The sequence below is a fragment of the Dysidea avara genome, chromosome 4 (genome assembly GCF_963678975.1).
Source record: "Dysidea avara chromosome 4, odDysAvar1.4, whole genome shotgun sequence".
Classification (NCBI taxonomy): Eukaryota; Metazoa; Porifera; class Demospongiae; order Dictyoceratida; family Dysideidae; genus Dysidea; species Dysidea avara.
Window position 1 is genome coordinate 33,919,714 of NC_089275.1, and position 16,108 is coordinate 33,935,821.

The window sequence follows — 16,108 nt, forward strand, 5'->3', positions numbered from 1 at the left end:
GCCGCTCGTATCTCGGAAATGGCTGGAGCGATTTTCTTCATATTTGGAATGTGGACTCCCCTACCTAGCCGGCACGTCTGTAGCAACTTTGGTTTCAATCGGATAAGGAATCACGGAGCTACAAAGGTGTGAAAATCGCGTTTACTTTCTTCCTGTAAATATACTCACGGTGTGGCGCGCCGGCTTCTTGGGCCGCACGACACACTACCGTGTGTCTTGATTCACAACCTACTGTACTGTACATGTACTAAACAGATGAAATGTATGCATAAGGCAACCAACAGTGTACGCAATGTCATTAGAAGAATAAATCGTATGGCTACTCCTTTTGACTGTAAGTTCCTATCCATGCTAACTAGCTTGGCAGTAGGCCAGCTCAGCTGTACCATACTGCTTAATTACTCTTGATTGACAACAAATGCTGTAAAGGTAACTAATTTTCAACTTTGCTATCACTTCCTTTGATGCTCATGTTGGCACATCTAGATTGATTTCCATAAACAAATGGCACATAAGGTTCTTCCACCACGCAACTGGCACAGTGTAGATTTTGTGCCTACTGTAAGAAATTGATACTTACTGTGATATTGTATCGATGACCATTTATGATATCAAACAACAGAGCTCCAAATAACAAATAATAATAACAAAACTGATGTACATCATTGAAATTTTTAATTAAATGTGGTACAAAATCAAGCAACAAATCAAACATTGCTTTTAAATCAAATGGCCTACCAAATCAGTAAGTGACAGCTTAGTTTAATGCCTAAAATATGCCTAAAATGTAGTATATGCATGCTAAATAAAACATCTAGAGAGATAAATTCTATGTAGTTAAATTACCAGCTATTCAAGAAATGTATGATGGGAACAATGTGATAACCTTTTCTCTAGTGTGGTTGGGTGGATTTTTACCCCAGCCATGTGCAATAATGAATCCCTTTATATTAGTAGTATCAATGTGACCTGCATCAACCTGTGATTTTAAACTTTCCTCTTGCCCATTCTCAAGCAGGACATAAAACCATTGTTCTCCTGTATATCTTACTAAATGACATAGTGGCATCTTTTTTTTGTCAATGGAAACAACATCTTCCCATTTCCACGAGTATTTAGAATCAGTGTGCTGTATTTCTTGTAGGCGACATGTTTCTGATAATGGTTCAGTACATGTGGGCCATGTAAAGTCACATCCATAAGTTGTCTGTGAGTTTGATAACCTTTTACAGTTGTCATGGTAAATGGTTTTATTGTAAATATCAAACATAAGCCCATCTTGTGTCATATGAGCACCAAAAGTAGCTTTCTGTTGAGGTTCGCAAGATGCCCACACCTTGATCAATATTTCTTGTTCCCTGGTCTGATGACCACAAGCTCCGATTCCCATCTCATCCAAACACTTAGCACACTCTACTACCCACTGACCTGAGTAGCTACAGTCAGTAGCAATGTATAGTAACTTTCCTGTGAGGTATTTTTTATAAAGAGTGAAAATATCTAGGAAGCTAATTGTTCCATCTTTGAAGCACCAGTTTCCTGTTCCTTCCTCTCCATAACCGGTGTAGTAAATTAATGCTACAACAATAGATGGAAATAATACCATGCATACATGTAGGTAGCTACATGCTAATAGTATAATTTAACAATTCAAATTTGTGTGCTGTGATAAAAATAATACACACACACACACACACACTATTTACCCTATATATACAAAACAATTTGGCCAACAGTGATGGCACCATATATATGTGGGTGAAGTGAGGAATTTCTATATAGATGATTATATTAGCAAGACTATAGCTTAAGAAGGAAAATTTTTAGTTTTGAGTAGAAATAAAAAAGCAGTGAGGTCATTAAACCATACTAGTGCACATTCATCTTTAGTCACATACAGTCTGTCAATGGTGCAGCCATGGATAAAGTAGGGGTTACATGCCAACCGGTATACTGCAGATGCAGCTCCTTTGTTTTATTGCAAATCTATGTATCATCCCTACTCATACTGTATGTAAAACGTATAATTTTTATATTTATAATCGTTTATTACATGCAGGTGAACTATAATTGCATATCACATTAAAGAAATAAATGGAACAGTAAAATTTAATTCTTCGACTAGTAATGTATATGTACCCCTGTTCATTCGATGACCATTAGGCTTGAGTCAATTATGTTTTGAAAATTTCCTATTGTGCTTGCCTATTGTGTTCAAAATTATATTTTCACAATCAAGATTTGCTCAAGTGCTGACTGTTTTGTTAGAGCATGGCAATACCGTACAGTAAAAAACATTGACAGTGAAAAAACTTTGGTGAATTAGGAAAATAATATCACAATCGCCAAAGTTTTTCTGCCAATCACCTTTAGCAGTCACATGTGCCATGCTGAAAGGATGGGTATCGAAGTATCATGATGGTACGGTATCATGGGTATTTCACCAAGCATTCCCTTCGATTATCACGAGGTTCATTGTCCCACAAGAGTTCACAAAAAAGCCAAACATTGCTCTCAATATTTAGAACCAGTGAATGATGCTTACACTTGTACGATACTTACACTTAACACTATGCAAGTAAACCATACAGAGAAGTTAATTTAATTTCCTTATCAACAATTTTCTCACATATTTATATAGGCACCACAAAACTATTTGAAACATTTAATAAGCTACTATAAGAGAAAGTATAGATACCCATAGCTGTGCATGCACTTATCATCTGTTTTACTGGGATAAAACAGTTACATTGTGACCATACCCTTATAAAAGTCAGAGCATGGCGACCATGACCACTAATAGCATAGACAGCTGTTTTGCTGTAAGAAATGAGATATGACAATGAAGAACATCCTACTGTGTAGCTCAGTCAAGGCAAGATTGAGATACTCATGTATATAATAGATGCTACAAAGTATGCATAACAAGTAATATAATAATAATTATTATGTAATAGTTATACCACGGACATGAGTGCTTTGCCTGATATATATGCATATGTCCGAGGGCCACAGGCTTGAGAGCAAGTGTATATATACATGCAAAGTCTACTTTAACATGCAGACTTTCCTGGCTAAATCTTTAGTTGCTATACCCTTCTCTTATATAGGGAACCAAGTAAGCTGTGATTGTGGGATTGAATTTTGCCAAACAAACTGTGATTGTGGGATTCAATTATAATATATCAAACAGTTGTTTGATTTTACTTTTGCTAATATAACAATGTTAAGAGACTAGTGTTAATTATGTTACTTTAATTACTACATTTACAAAAGCAAAAAACAAACTACTGTTGATGTATTAAAATTGAATCCCACAATCACAGCTTGTTTGGCAAAATTCAATTCCACAATCACAGTTTGCTTGCTTCCCTATATATGAGAAGAGAGATTAAAGTATAACATCAAAGAAATCTGATGATTTTTGGATATAGTGTGCACTCCTATTAGGTGTGCAATGTCTTGAGTCAATGAGATATACGCAATGGCTTAATGAGATGTATACCACTTAGCGTGAGCGTTCAAAGGCACTGCTTGGTGTTTAACTCGCACATTGCCCAGGCAATATCAAGATATTGTCCGGGCAATATCATGGGAAAGCGGTTTGCCAATGACTTTGATTCCCAGCCAGTCCAAAGTAATGATATGCTTTGACTCGTTATATTGAGCGACATAGAGCTTTGCACTGTGGGACTCGATTTTGTAGCGGTTGCTAAACTGAGTATATTCTCTAAGATGGACTAGTTGGTTGTTAGTAAAGGATAATGAGGGCACAAAATAATTGTTTGGGCAATCGTGGATGCGTATTTCTACCCACCGCATATCAGCCTTTGAACAGACCACAGAACGGAATAACTACTACTGCTATGCTGAAATAGGTTAGTAACTTACAGTCCTAAGTTCTTAACTTAATATAATAACTTACTTACTTCCCCAATAGCGAAGTTAGTTGGCTTAACTTAGTACAAAGATGATAACAATTAAACTGAATCCCACAATCGCAAGTTTTCTAACATAGCGTGTTGAAACATAGTAATGTATTAATGACATTTTAACATATGGACAATGTTTTGATGGCTATTAGCCCACGCTTTTAAAACCACAATTGATTGTCAGATGCTACTGTATAAAACAAATGAGATGAGTCCTCAGTAGTTCTTTCACCTATTAGGTGAGTGCACCCCAAGTGATATATATCACTTATACCATGGCTGCTTGGGATTTTGCTGACATATACACCTGCAGCCCTCAGGCTTTGGCTGTATATATCAGCAAAATCCCTCGCAGCCGTGGTACAACTATTAAATATGCACTGTAGCAGTGCGTATATCTCGTTAAGGCATATATGCACTGGTACAGTGCATATATCTTGTATAGGCAGAGCACGAGTACACGTTGTATAACTGTTATGTACCATTCACCTAATAGGTGGGGAGAGTCTCACAAGACAGCTGTAACACTTATAAAGGCCAGGTTTCTAACATCAATTGTGGGTAACCAAGCCTGACGTTGCGATGACGTTCCCCCTGCAGTACTGCAGCCACCTGAGATATTGAAAGCTAGTACGCTATGGGTTATATCACTAACCTGCATTCGCTGTTCCACTCTCATCATGTAGTGCTCAGCATGCCAGCGTGAATTCATGCCATATAGACTAAGCACCAGACTAATCGCCATAGTGATTCTCTCGAGCAAAAAAAATCAGCTAAATAGATGGTTTAAGTAAACAAAACCTAACTACTAAACTCTAATTCTTACTATTCACACTGGCTAAACTCGAATCTGGTGGCATGAAAAAACTGGTTACCACAATCGAACGTAAAGGTTAGTATTATTTAGAATATATTTGTTTTATTGAGTCATTGTCGAAGTGGACTAAAGTTTAATCTGGGCTAAGATGGCACCAGACTAGTAAGGTGTATAAGTATGTTTATATATAATTATGTAGACTAGAGTTGTGGCCACCCGCGTTGGCTTTTTCGATCGCCATTGGCTGCTTGTAAACATTATACGTATTGGTGACGTTATGGCCCACAATCGACCTTTACATGTCAGGCTATAAAAGAATTCGAGTGATCTGTGTAGTGTCTTTCCACCTATTAGGTGAGGTGTTGTAGTGGTCTTCGCCACCGGCACTTGTGCTATGCTGCACAAAACCGCAGCCAGTGAAATATCTGTATATTGCACTGCGGTCGGTGCATTATAACTTATAATGCACTCGTTGTGGTCTACAAAACCGCAACCAGTGTGTTATAAGTTATAATGCACTTGCTGCGGTATGCAGCAGTGCAATATACAAATTATGGCACTGACGGTGCCTTTGAACTGCCCACACAGAGTGGTACATATCTCTTTAACATTTTGAGTCAGTGCAATATGTGATATTTATGTACTGGCTTTCCTTTGATCTGAACAGGAGGTGTGAAAGTGGTACATATAGGTGTGAAAGTGGTACATATATAAATATATTTATATATTAAAAGAACTTTGCGTGGGAGTATAAAAGTAAAAAAAAAAGAAGGTTTTATATTCACCATAAAAGCCCAAGTGTTCTATATTGGTCAGTTATAGAACACTTTAATAGACCACAGTTCTATATCAGGTAGTTATAAAACTGCCAGGTCTATTTTGTAGGCTAATAGCCTACTTTAAGTAAGTAATCACTCATTCTGGTCAGTACAACCAATCAACCAAGCCAGTGTAGGCTGATAGCCTGACTGTGCTAGCTGACCAGTGCAACACAGGTGCAATGCCTATTCTACCCATGATAACACTCCTTCGTGAGTTTCTAATTGTTTCATGTGTGTTGTGTGTGTACCTCAAGTTGACAGTTCTCTATACAAGTCAAAGCACTGCCTTTTGCTTATGCTAGCACTCAAAGAGTGGGCAAGAGACAAATATAGCACGAGGTGAAGCCGAATGCTATATTTTGTTGCCCACTCTTTTCATGCTATATTTTCCATATAGCACTCATGGCAGTGATTTATCTAGTACATATATATATATGTGTGTGTACTTACCTGGGAACAGGTGAGTATATACAGCTGTACTCACCTGTAGAATACAGTGCATATATACACACCTGTGGTTTGAGGCATGTCACACTAATATTCCTAGATTACTAATTCCCACAATCGGTTGTCACTACCATTTTGATCAAGCTGACTTGTGAGAGGAAAGCTACCAGTGTGTTTACCATGCCAAACTAATAAGTGTAAGTCGTGTTAGTAAGTTAGTATGTGTGCATGGGTGTTTAGTATGTTGTGTAGTGCGGGTTGATTTAGACACATGGTATATTATATGAACTATGGCTCACTTTGGTGTATTGCACTTATATACACTCCTTTTCCTTAGTCATTAGAAGATTACTGTTGATAAACCCCTTGGCTTCATCTCAGGGTTTATCAACAGTAAACTTCCTCTGACTTCAGAGTCATAAGTGCAATACACCTCATTGCCATGGTTTTTATGTGACCAGATTTTGCAAAACCAATGTAAATCACACATCAGGCAAAATCAAACTACCGCTACTACTGGATAGCTACAATATCATATTATTAGTTATGACCCTTGGTATTACTCAAACTGCTGTTAAGAGACATCTTTTCTGTGTGGTGTGGCGAGCTCAAATGGTGGTTTCTGATTTTGGAAGGGCCTGGCTTAGCAATAATTAGTGGTGAACTGGTTGATGGTCTGATAAAGTTGATTGGATTTTTCTGTGTTGATTTTTCTGCATATCAGCCACTAATTAAGAAGCCAGCACAGCCCTGTAACCTTGCGTCTGGACTTCATTTGTCATCTGCCTTTATTTTGAAGTCAATCTCTTTTAATTAGTATCCCATCATCCCCCACCCTCCTGCCCTTTGTGAGCACTTGTGATACTACTGTACTTCACTTGTCCAACTGCTTAGATCTTTTATCTGATTTGGCAGAAAACTTTACAAGCAGCTACAAGTACTGGAAATGGTCTAAAGGGTATTACATTGATGCATCCCTTGTGTAAATTTGCATATGTTTTTGCATTATACATGTAGCTGTCTGCCAGGTAGGATAGACCACACAGCAAATTTGATTAAATTTGCAACTGCCATTTGCAAAATATAGGCATTCAAAGTTTTGACACTTTTTTAATGTTTTGTTCTCATGTTATGCCATACAGGGGCTCTGATTTATTTTGCACACTTTGCAGAAATTGCTATAAACGTGTAATTCAATTGCCTTGATCCTTGGTACAAATGAAAAGGTGAATTCAAGTTTGCTGTGAATCTGAGCCAGGTACTGAGCCAAGCACAGACTGAGCCAAGTCTGAGCCAAGCACAGACTGAGACTGAGCCAAAAGACTGCTGTGAGACTGAGCCAAGCACAGACTGAGCCAAGTTCCATCTTTGTAGCTTGTTTCAGTTGTGAGTTATGATTGATTATAAGCACTTGTAATTTACTGTATATACAGCCAAGCTGTGAAAAAAGGTGCAGCCTTAAAAAGCCTGGGTGAAAAAAGTTATGAAAACAAAGGTGGCAGCCAAAAAATGGCTGCAATGATGTTATACTAATAAAGTTTAACAATGCACAGCCATTATCAAATTTCATTAGCATTAACATCATTGCAGCCATTTTTTGGCCACCACCTTTGATTTCATAACTTTCGTCACCCAGGATTTTTAAGGCTGCACCTTTTTTCACAGCTTGGCTGTTTTTGTGTAAATATCATTTCTTTTTGCAATAGCAAGTTCCAAAGCCAGCCTATGGTTGACCTTAATAATTCATTGTAACTTTTTCCCTTTACTACAGGAATCATCAAAGACTGCATGGCTGAAATAAGATGAATTTTGAAGGTGTGTATATCCCAATGATGGCTGGGCAGATTTGACTCAAACTAGGAATGGGAGATGCCCTACCCTGAGGAAGTTTCCATTGCAGAAATGGTTAATTAATGCCGTTCAAGCACTGCACAGCTACGGATACATGAGAACTTTTTTATTTAAAATTTTATGTTATTATTCCCAGGGTTACCAGCACCCCTTGCCACAACCCTGACATCACAGAACTATATGACACTACTCCTTCTGAAGAGAGACAAGGAGAGCAAGTCTTCTGTAAAATACAGCACTGAGCAGCATGACCCATACCATCCCTTAATGTTGAAAATACAAGTGGGGTAAAAGAACCAATGTCAATTTTGTTGTTCATACTTCCATTGCTTCTCACGTTTAAAACGTCGATAAACTACGGTGAGGATACTTGGGTACCATGATATGAAGGTGCAATAGCCTTAACTTTGACATAAAAATGCCTTCAGATGTTTGCTTACCTCCTTAGAATCCTGAAGCATAAATGTCTACACGAGCTCCATCCTCATTATTGGTTGTCGGATATCAAAGGCTGAATCTCACCTGTAAAAAGGCTGCGACGGATACATGAAAATGGCATTTTCTGGTTTTGTAAAATGAGTATTGCCCACCCACACTGGCTGTGCTGTACTTGGCCACATGACATGGTTATTTCCATAATTTTTGTAGAATGTTCTAGAACAATCTAGATTTTCCATTGGTAGATCTATGAAAGATCTATGAAATTATGAACTTGACTATTGAGTAAATCATAGCATTCATAAAGTAGAAATAAAGTGAGGTAATCAGCAGTGATAATAGCGGCTCAGTGGTTAAGGATTTGGATGTTCAGTATGGAGGTCCCTGGTTCAAACGCTGGTCAGTAACTTTTTTTGACATTTTTAATGCATCTTTTTTTACCTCGCAGTGACTGTTCTATTAGAGTATTTTGACCCCATAGTTTACAATTGTTTGGTTTTTGCCTTGTAACTCTGTAGCTGTCAATGTGATTTGTTTTAAACCACAAAAAGTTTGAGCTACGATGGTTCACCTATACTTATGCATACCAATTTTTACATAAGTGGTTTACCCTGTAGGTGTGACAACAAGTTGGCCTTTTTAATGCAAATAATCGTCCATAATTATAACTCGATGAATATTATTCAGATTTGCACCAAACGTGGTACATGATTGTGCCACAATACGTTTGTAAAGTGCACCAAAGCTCAAGACAATTGAGCTACACATTTGAATTTTATGACAATTGAGCTACACATTTGAATTTTATAATGGTTGTTGTAAAGTGTGCGAAAAGAATCTAAGCCCCCCCCAAGCCCCTAACGAAGAAAAAAACCTGAAGAAATTAAGCCAAATTGTGAAGGCTTATATTTCACGATTGCATTAAGCAATCTTTCTCAAATTTTGTATGTGGGGTCCAGAAGGTGGAGGGCATTTGCAGTATAAAAATGATTTTAATTCGAGAAGGGAGCATGGAGCTACATATGTGTGAAAACCACGCTTTGTTTCTTCCTGCAAATATGCTCACAATGTGGTGTGCTGGGTACGACACACTACCTTGTGTCTTGATAGTAGCTAACAATAAGCTGAAACAGAAAATGGGATAAAGAAAGGAACAAAATCCCTCCTATTTGAACTGCAGGCCACCCAATATCTAGTCAGGTGCCACACTAAGCCTCCTACAGGAGGGATGGATTTTCTTCCTTTTAACCAAAGTACTGTATTTATTATTATTACAGCTTTACAGTGACCAGCACTGAAGGTCTGACATCAACATGTGCTGCAGCCTTTGGATTATCCTAACCTAACAAACAGGAACTAGGTAGTATCATACAGTACAGTAGTACTGGGATCATGAAGTTTTGGGTTTTCTTGCCTAAAAATATCACCTTAAAACCAGCCTCAAATTTCCTTCATAACAGCTTGGCAGTATTGGTTAGACATAGCCAAGCCCAAAAATGTGACCCCAAACCCTTCCAACAAGTTTCCATGGAATTTAAAAAAAATTCTATTTAACTGAATTTTCTACTAACTGACGCCTTCAGCCAAGCATAACTTGACAATGGATAAGGCTATATTCAAATGGATCAATTTGACCTCCATGGGTAAATTTAAACAGCAGAAGTTTTGGTTAAAATGACCATCTAAAAGTGGTTGTAACCGGAGTAGGTATTTGAACTAAATCAGTAAAAATAAGAAGGTCAATACAACTGTTCACTTAGGATGTTGAAATAACATATTTTGGTGATTTGAGTGTGAATTGTCAAGTCTACTATGGCAAAGTTTAGATGACCAGCTACATGGTTAAATTTACAGTACCCTGGCCGTTATAACAGTTGTGTTACATCCCACAATCAAAAGTGAACATGGAGAACATAGGTTTTAAATACAATTTGAAAAACTTTATAAGACCAGGTATGTTTAAAGTATCAAAATGCAGTATGTAACAATTATTGTGAATATGTGTCATAGATACATTAATGTATGTTATTACTGATGATGACTGACTTGTTAATTAATTTAAACAAACAAACAAATTAACAAATCTTTTGTGACATGGATTAATTTTACCACAGATGGTTAAAATGACCATGATGGCAAAGTTATTTCAAACGAGGTTGAAGAGACTATAGAGCATCTGGGTAATATGACTGTATCTTACAAAGTTAAAATAAACCAATACATCCTTGGGTCATTACTACCAAAACATCGGTCATTTGAATTGCAGGTAAAACAACCCAAAAATTTTCAACCCAAAAATTTGGGTTGTTTGTACCCATTTGAATTTACAGTGTATACGGACTTGATTTTCTCACTGTTCGATGTCGCTTCATCCCAAGACGTGCCTTTTCACCAACCACAGTATGTACAATGCATGTATTATGGACCTACCTTTGTCCTCCTTTGTGTTCCAGTTCTTTTCGCCGACAATGCAAAGTGTCAATTTGCAATGGCACGATATGGCTTCCATCTGGCTGTGTCATGCTTTTCATGCACATTTTCCATAGTGACTGGATTCATTGCAGAGAAGTTTCTTGTGCTGCTCTTCACTTGTAACACTGTGTAACGAGCAGAGCATAGCTACAAACGAAGCGTAATGGCCACCCCACTGTTCAGTGCGTAATTGATTATTGGGGCACACATTCAGATGCAAAATTATTTTATGGAATGGCTGGTGCCTTACCTGCCACAATTCTTTCTTTTGATGTGGTGCACGTGGATTCAGTAGTCATGATTGTGTTATTAAAAAAGTAAACAAACAAGTAGAAGGAAAAAGTAGGAATTTTAAACTGGATTAGCGATCAAAGAACGAAAAATCAGGGAAACAAGGGAACAGCTGAAAGTTGCAAAACAAGGGAGGTTGCCTATATCTGCAGATATACTAGTGGACATGTAATCCCTAATTCAGTCATGGTTATAGACTGAAGAGTAGGGTATATCTGCAGGTATAGGCAACCTCCATTGTCTCAGTTTCACAACTTTCAGCTGTTCCTTTGTTTCTCTGCTTTTTCATTCTTTGATCCCTAATCCAGCTTAAAATTCCAAATTTTTCCTTCTACTTGTATATAAGGAATACGTATGTCCATACCTCCACCTCTAGTCCTAGAACTTGTAAACAGTTCCTTGATACCATTCAGGTAAAACTGCCTGGATTCCTGAAGATCAGAATCCTTGTACATCTCCTGGAGCTCTTTAAGTCGATCTAGGTTAAAAAGGTCTTTGATAGACTTGTTTCCACCATCTTCACTAGAACATTCTTCCATGGCAACTGCTTTTCTAAGTCTTTTGTGATGGTTTCCATTTGTGTCAATAGTTATGCATTGTACTAGTGCTTTAAGATAACCACGATCATTTACATGTATATTTGGATCATTTTTATCTGCTGGCAATTGTCCTTGATCCTACATTAGGAAATGGCCATCGACACACACACACACACACACACACACACACACACACACACACACACACACACACACACACACACACACACACACACACACACACACACACACACACACACACACACATGCTAATTTCAGGAATTTTATTAATGCAATAAATGTATATATACTTGAGAAGGGATCAACTAGTGGAGCAGGGGAGGTGCAGCTTGTTACTAATGCATGAATGAAGTACAGATTAAATGTCTACTAATATAGTTGCAATAATATTGTCGGTGACACCTTTGTTATTTCTATGATCCTTACTCAAATTTTAAGATACCTATTTTGTGCTTTTTGTAACATGATTGTGCCTGGTGAACCTGAGCATACCACATCAAAGGTAAGAATGACTCCAAACACATTGTAACACAAATGTTTGGGCCAATTATGCCTTGAGAAAATAGCTCATTATTATAGAGAGAAACCCTGTATTCAAGCTTAATATATAATTTTATTAAGTTATCAAAAAAGTTAACAGTTTTGTGAGGATATTTTGGATGGCGTATAAGCATAAGTGACTGCTCTATTAGAGTACCTTGGTTTTCTACAGTGTGCAAAGAAATGGTAGAGTAAAATAATAAAGAGTTTGATATGAAATGCAGTAATAATGCATAGTGTTCATGTTTTGCTAGCTTTTTGGTGCACAGATATGCAATTTAATTTGAAAAATGTCCTATTATGCAAGCATAATTTTTGATGCTTTTAAAACCTATTATACTCAAAATCATGCTGACATAGTTAGTGCAAGCCTATTAAAAGTACAGCATGTACCCTTGCAATCAATCCAGTCACTACAGATGGTCCCTTGTTATGAACAAGAAGCCATTATTGTTACCATGCCTACATGGTAGTGGAGAAAAATTGGACACATAGGCAGACTAAAGTAAGCCCACGATGTATAATAATACAGTATGTGTAGACTGTGCTAGGCAAAAAAGCACATCTCAATCCTAAGTGATGATTAATAGCAAAGAAATCAAGCACGCAGTGTCGAGCTACTATATACAGTGCTTGACTGAAGGCGTAAGTTGGTCAGCTAGTTGAAAATTTAGTACACATAAAATAGATCCATGACTTAATGTATCACTATGCAACTTTTGATGTGTATCAAATGCTTTATAACAAGCAGAACAGCTATTCTTGTCCTCCGGTAGTAGTACCAATGGGTATCCCTTGAGGAAATAGTCATGTGTATCAAGTGTTGATGATATCACAGTTGTACAGTGACATTATGAGCATTGCAAAAAGTGCATGATTTATGATCCCTTATGCCAGCTGTGTTTCAAGTATCTCCCCAGAAAATATAGCATATCAGGGAATAATTTCAGGAATAATCAATGAAAAACAAAAGAAATGCTAGCAAGAACCTGAAAAACACATTTCACATTTCCATGGTTCCATAATTATGGAGCAAGCTCTTATACGTAGTGAAAACCAATTAATCTACAGTATTGTGTACACTGTAAGTTGAATGTACATATGTGGAGAGCTTGTCTCTTACAAGTACACAGAAAAATTTGGAATTTTCAACTAGAGTAGGGAGCATAGCACATCGATAAAAAGTACTGAAACAAGTTGGAGTAGGCACGATATTAAATCACAGTAAAACAATAAGAAGTGTTATATCCCTACTATGCATTTCCATTATGGTATCTTGAGCACAGTAGGGATATAACATTTCTTATTATTTTACTGTGATCTAATATCATGGACTACTCCAACTAGTTTCAGTACTTTTTATTGAAGTACTATGGTCCCTACTCTAGTTGAAAATTCCAAATTTTTCTGTGTACTTGTTTGTTAACATTTTTTTTGTAAATAATCATTATGATTGGTGAACCACGTATACCACATCTGAAATGGAGCCGCGTGCCCCAGCAATATCAATCGTCTAAAAGGTAAAGTATCCATAACACTTTGTTGTCTGCTATGTTCAACCCGTTTCGGATCAAGAACTGTCCGAAAAGCACCTCTGCAATCCTCACATATACTAAAAGAAAGAAATGGTGCTGTGCGCCCCAGTTATATTAATTGTCATTGGAAAAGTGAAGTATCCATTATGTTTCGTTGTCTGCTATGTTCAACCCGTTACACAGCAGTATGAATCAAGAACTGTTCGAAAAGCACCTCTGCAATCAAAATAGCTACTACGAAAAATTCAGACGATTTCTGTTATGAAGGGAAGCCATCATGTGCTACCACCAAATTGACACTTTTCGCTGTCAGCAAAGATGAATGGGACACAAAGGAGGACACTGGTAAGTCCATGAAGAATGCATTGTACATACTGCGGTATGCCAAAAGGCACCAGTCGGGCCGAAGCGACGTCGAACAGTGAAAAAATCAAGCCCATAGCCTTAGCCGTTATCGAGTTACGCTTGTCTGAAGGCATCAGGCAGTCAGTCAGTCAGTAGAAAATTCCATTAAATGGATTATTTTAAAAATTCTGTAGCAACTTGTTGGAAGTTTTTCTGGTCGATTTGAAAGCTTTTTTGGGCCTAGTTTTACCCATCCAATACTGCCTCATCATCGTCAGGGAAAATTGAAGCTGTTTTTGGGTGATATTTATCCGTGGGCCACGCCTACTCCTTTGTGGTCCCTACTATACAGTTACTATCGTACTGTATGATACATAGTGAACAAGATCTTGGATCTATACCAAAACACTGAGCCAAGCTGTGAAAAAGGGTGTGGTGCAGAGTGAAGAAAAAGTTGTGAAATCAAAGGTGATGGCCATGTAATGCCAATCATTTTAATTATCACACTTGTCATTAAAAAGATTAGTAATTTAGCATCATTGCAGCCATTTCTTGGCCATTACCATTGATTTCACAACTGTAAACATATATGACTTAAGCTTGTGAGCTGATCCAGTCTTATACTGCTTGTACCCATAAGGTACTTACATTTAAGATCCTGTTGTTGTCTTTAATTTTTTTTATTTCTTGTTCATATTTCTTTATTTCATCTTCAATAACTTTTATATTTGTTTTTACATGATATAATTCCTTCTGAAATGTTTCCTTGCCAGTATCCAGCTGATCAAGCTCATCCTTCAATGGCATTATCTTTCCGGCCAGCTTGCATAATTCTTCCTTGTACTCTGCTAACTGCTTATGGATGTAATTTTTAATGGATAGTTGCGGAAGTTTTAATATCTACAATGTAAAGTACAAAGCACTTGATATATTGTAGCTAAACACCTATGTAAATATATTGTCATGTTTGCAGGCCAATATACTCATCACACTGATTTGTCCATATACTGACTGTGTCTAAAGTTAGAAGTGAATTTGACTAGTGTTGAGTAATGGTAGTAACATGTGGGTGGCTTTCTGTTTGTGCGTATGTATCAGGCAAATCACAAATTCCCAAGTTACAATAATATAATACATTCGGGTAATTCACCTGTATGTGTGGGATTCATTTTGTATTCGCCGTGCATGCGATTCCCAGTTTCCCAAAGTTGACCACACACTGACTTTGAAGCCTGTGTTTCTTTTACTTGCTACATGTACAGGGTAATTATGTGGAAACTGCAGAAATGCTTTTCAGGAGTATTTACATGTATATTAGGCCATGTAATTTTAATCGTGAATAATCTACATGTTGCTGAGGCCAAATATAAGTATAACAATATGAACATGCAGAATAAAATGGATATGCAATTAGCTAAGCAGAGAAAATCAAAACACAAGCACAAAAGAATGTTTAAAGCGATATCAAGAGTTAATCCTCTCTTATTATTAACTCTTGGCGATATGAATAAACTAGTCATAGATATGTTTATAATGCTAATGACTAAATTAAGGCTCAGACGAATACTGGTTTACTGTATTCGAATATTTGCTCAGCTTTAATGAAATTCAGTAGTCGAATAATCGGTGTAAGGTTTCATTGCAATTCAGTACTGAATTAAGGCGGCCACTACCAAGAAGCCTGCAAATAACCACAAACAGCTTTGTGGCTTCGTATGAATAACTTTACTAAGAAAGAGATGCCATAATTCCCTTTCTGAAAGGATTATCACAGCAATACTGTGATAGCGGAAAGTGATTGTAACAAAGTAGAAGTAGCGTGGAGTAAGCCACAAATCCGTACGAAGCCCAGCCGGTCTTGCGCTTACGGCGATTCACCATGGGATTAGTACACTTCACCAATTAGTGGCTGCCTAATTCTATTACTACCATTTGCTTTATCGCCATAGTCCTTTCCTTTTGTTGCTTTCATTAGCATCGCCTTCCACTTCGTTAATTACTGAAAGCTAATCACGTGTCACCATATAAATGATCATGTGCAAATAATCGTTTGTTAATT

General features: G+C 37.3%; 1 protein-coding gene across 2 annotated transcripts in view; it reads right to left on the reverse strand.

Moving 5' to 3' along the window:
- Positions 1 to 629: 629 nt before the first annotated feature.
- LOC136253296 (uncharacterized) overlaps positions 630 to 16,108 on the reverse strand; it is a 28,228-nt gene continuing 12,749 nt past the window's right edge. For both annotated transcript variants that reach the window (XM_066045941.1, XM_066045940.1), the window contains 3 exons: positions 14,698 to 14,949; positions 11,434 to 11,746; positions 630 to 1,578 (listed from right to left, as the gene is read on the reverse strand). In XM_066045941.1, coding sequence (XP_065902013.1) covers positions 854 to 1,578; positions 11,434 to 11,746; positions 14,698 to 14,949 — 1,290 coding nt within the window. In that variant the 3' untranslated portion in view covers positions 630 to 853. The remainder of the gene's footprint in view (positions 1,579 to 11,433; positions 11,747 to 14,697; positions 14,950 to 16,108) is intronic.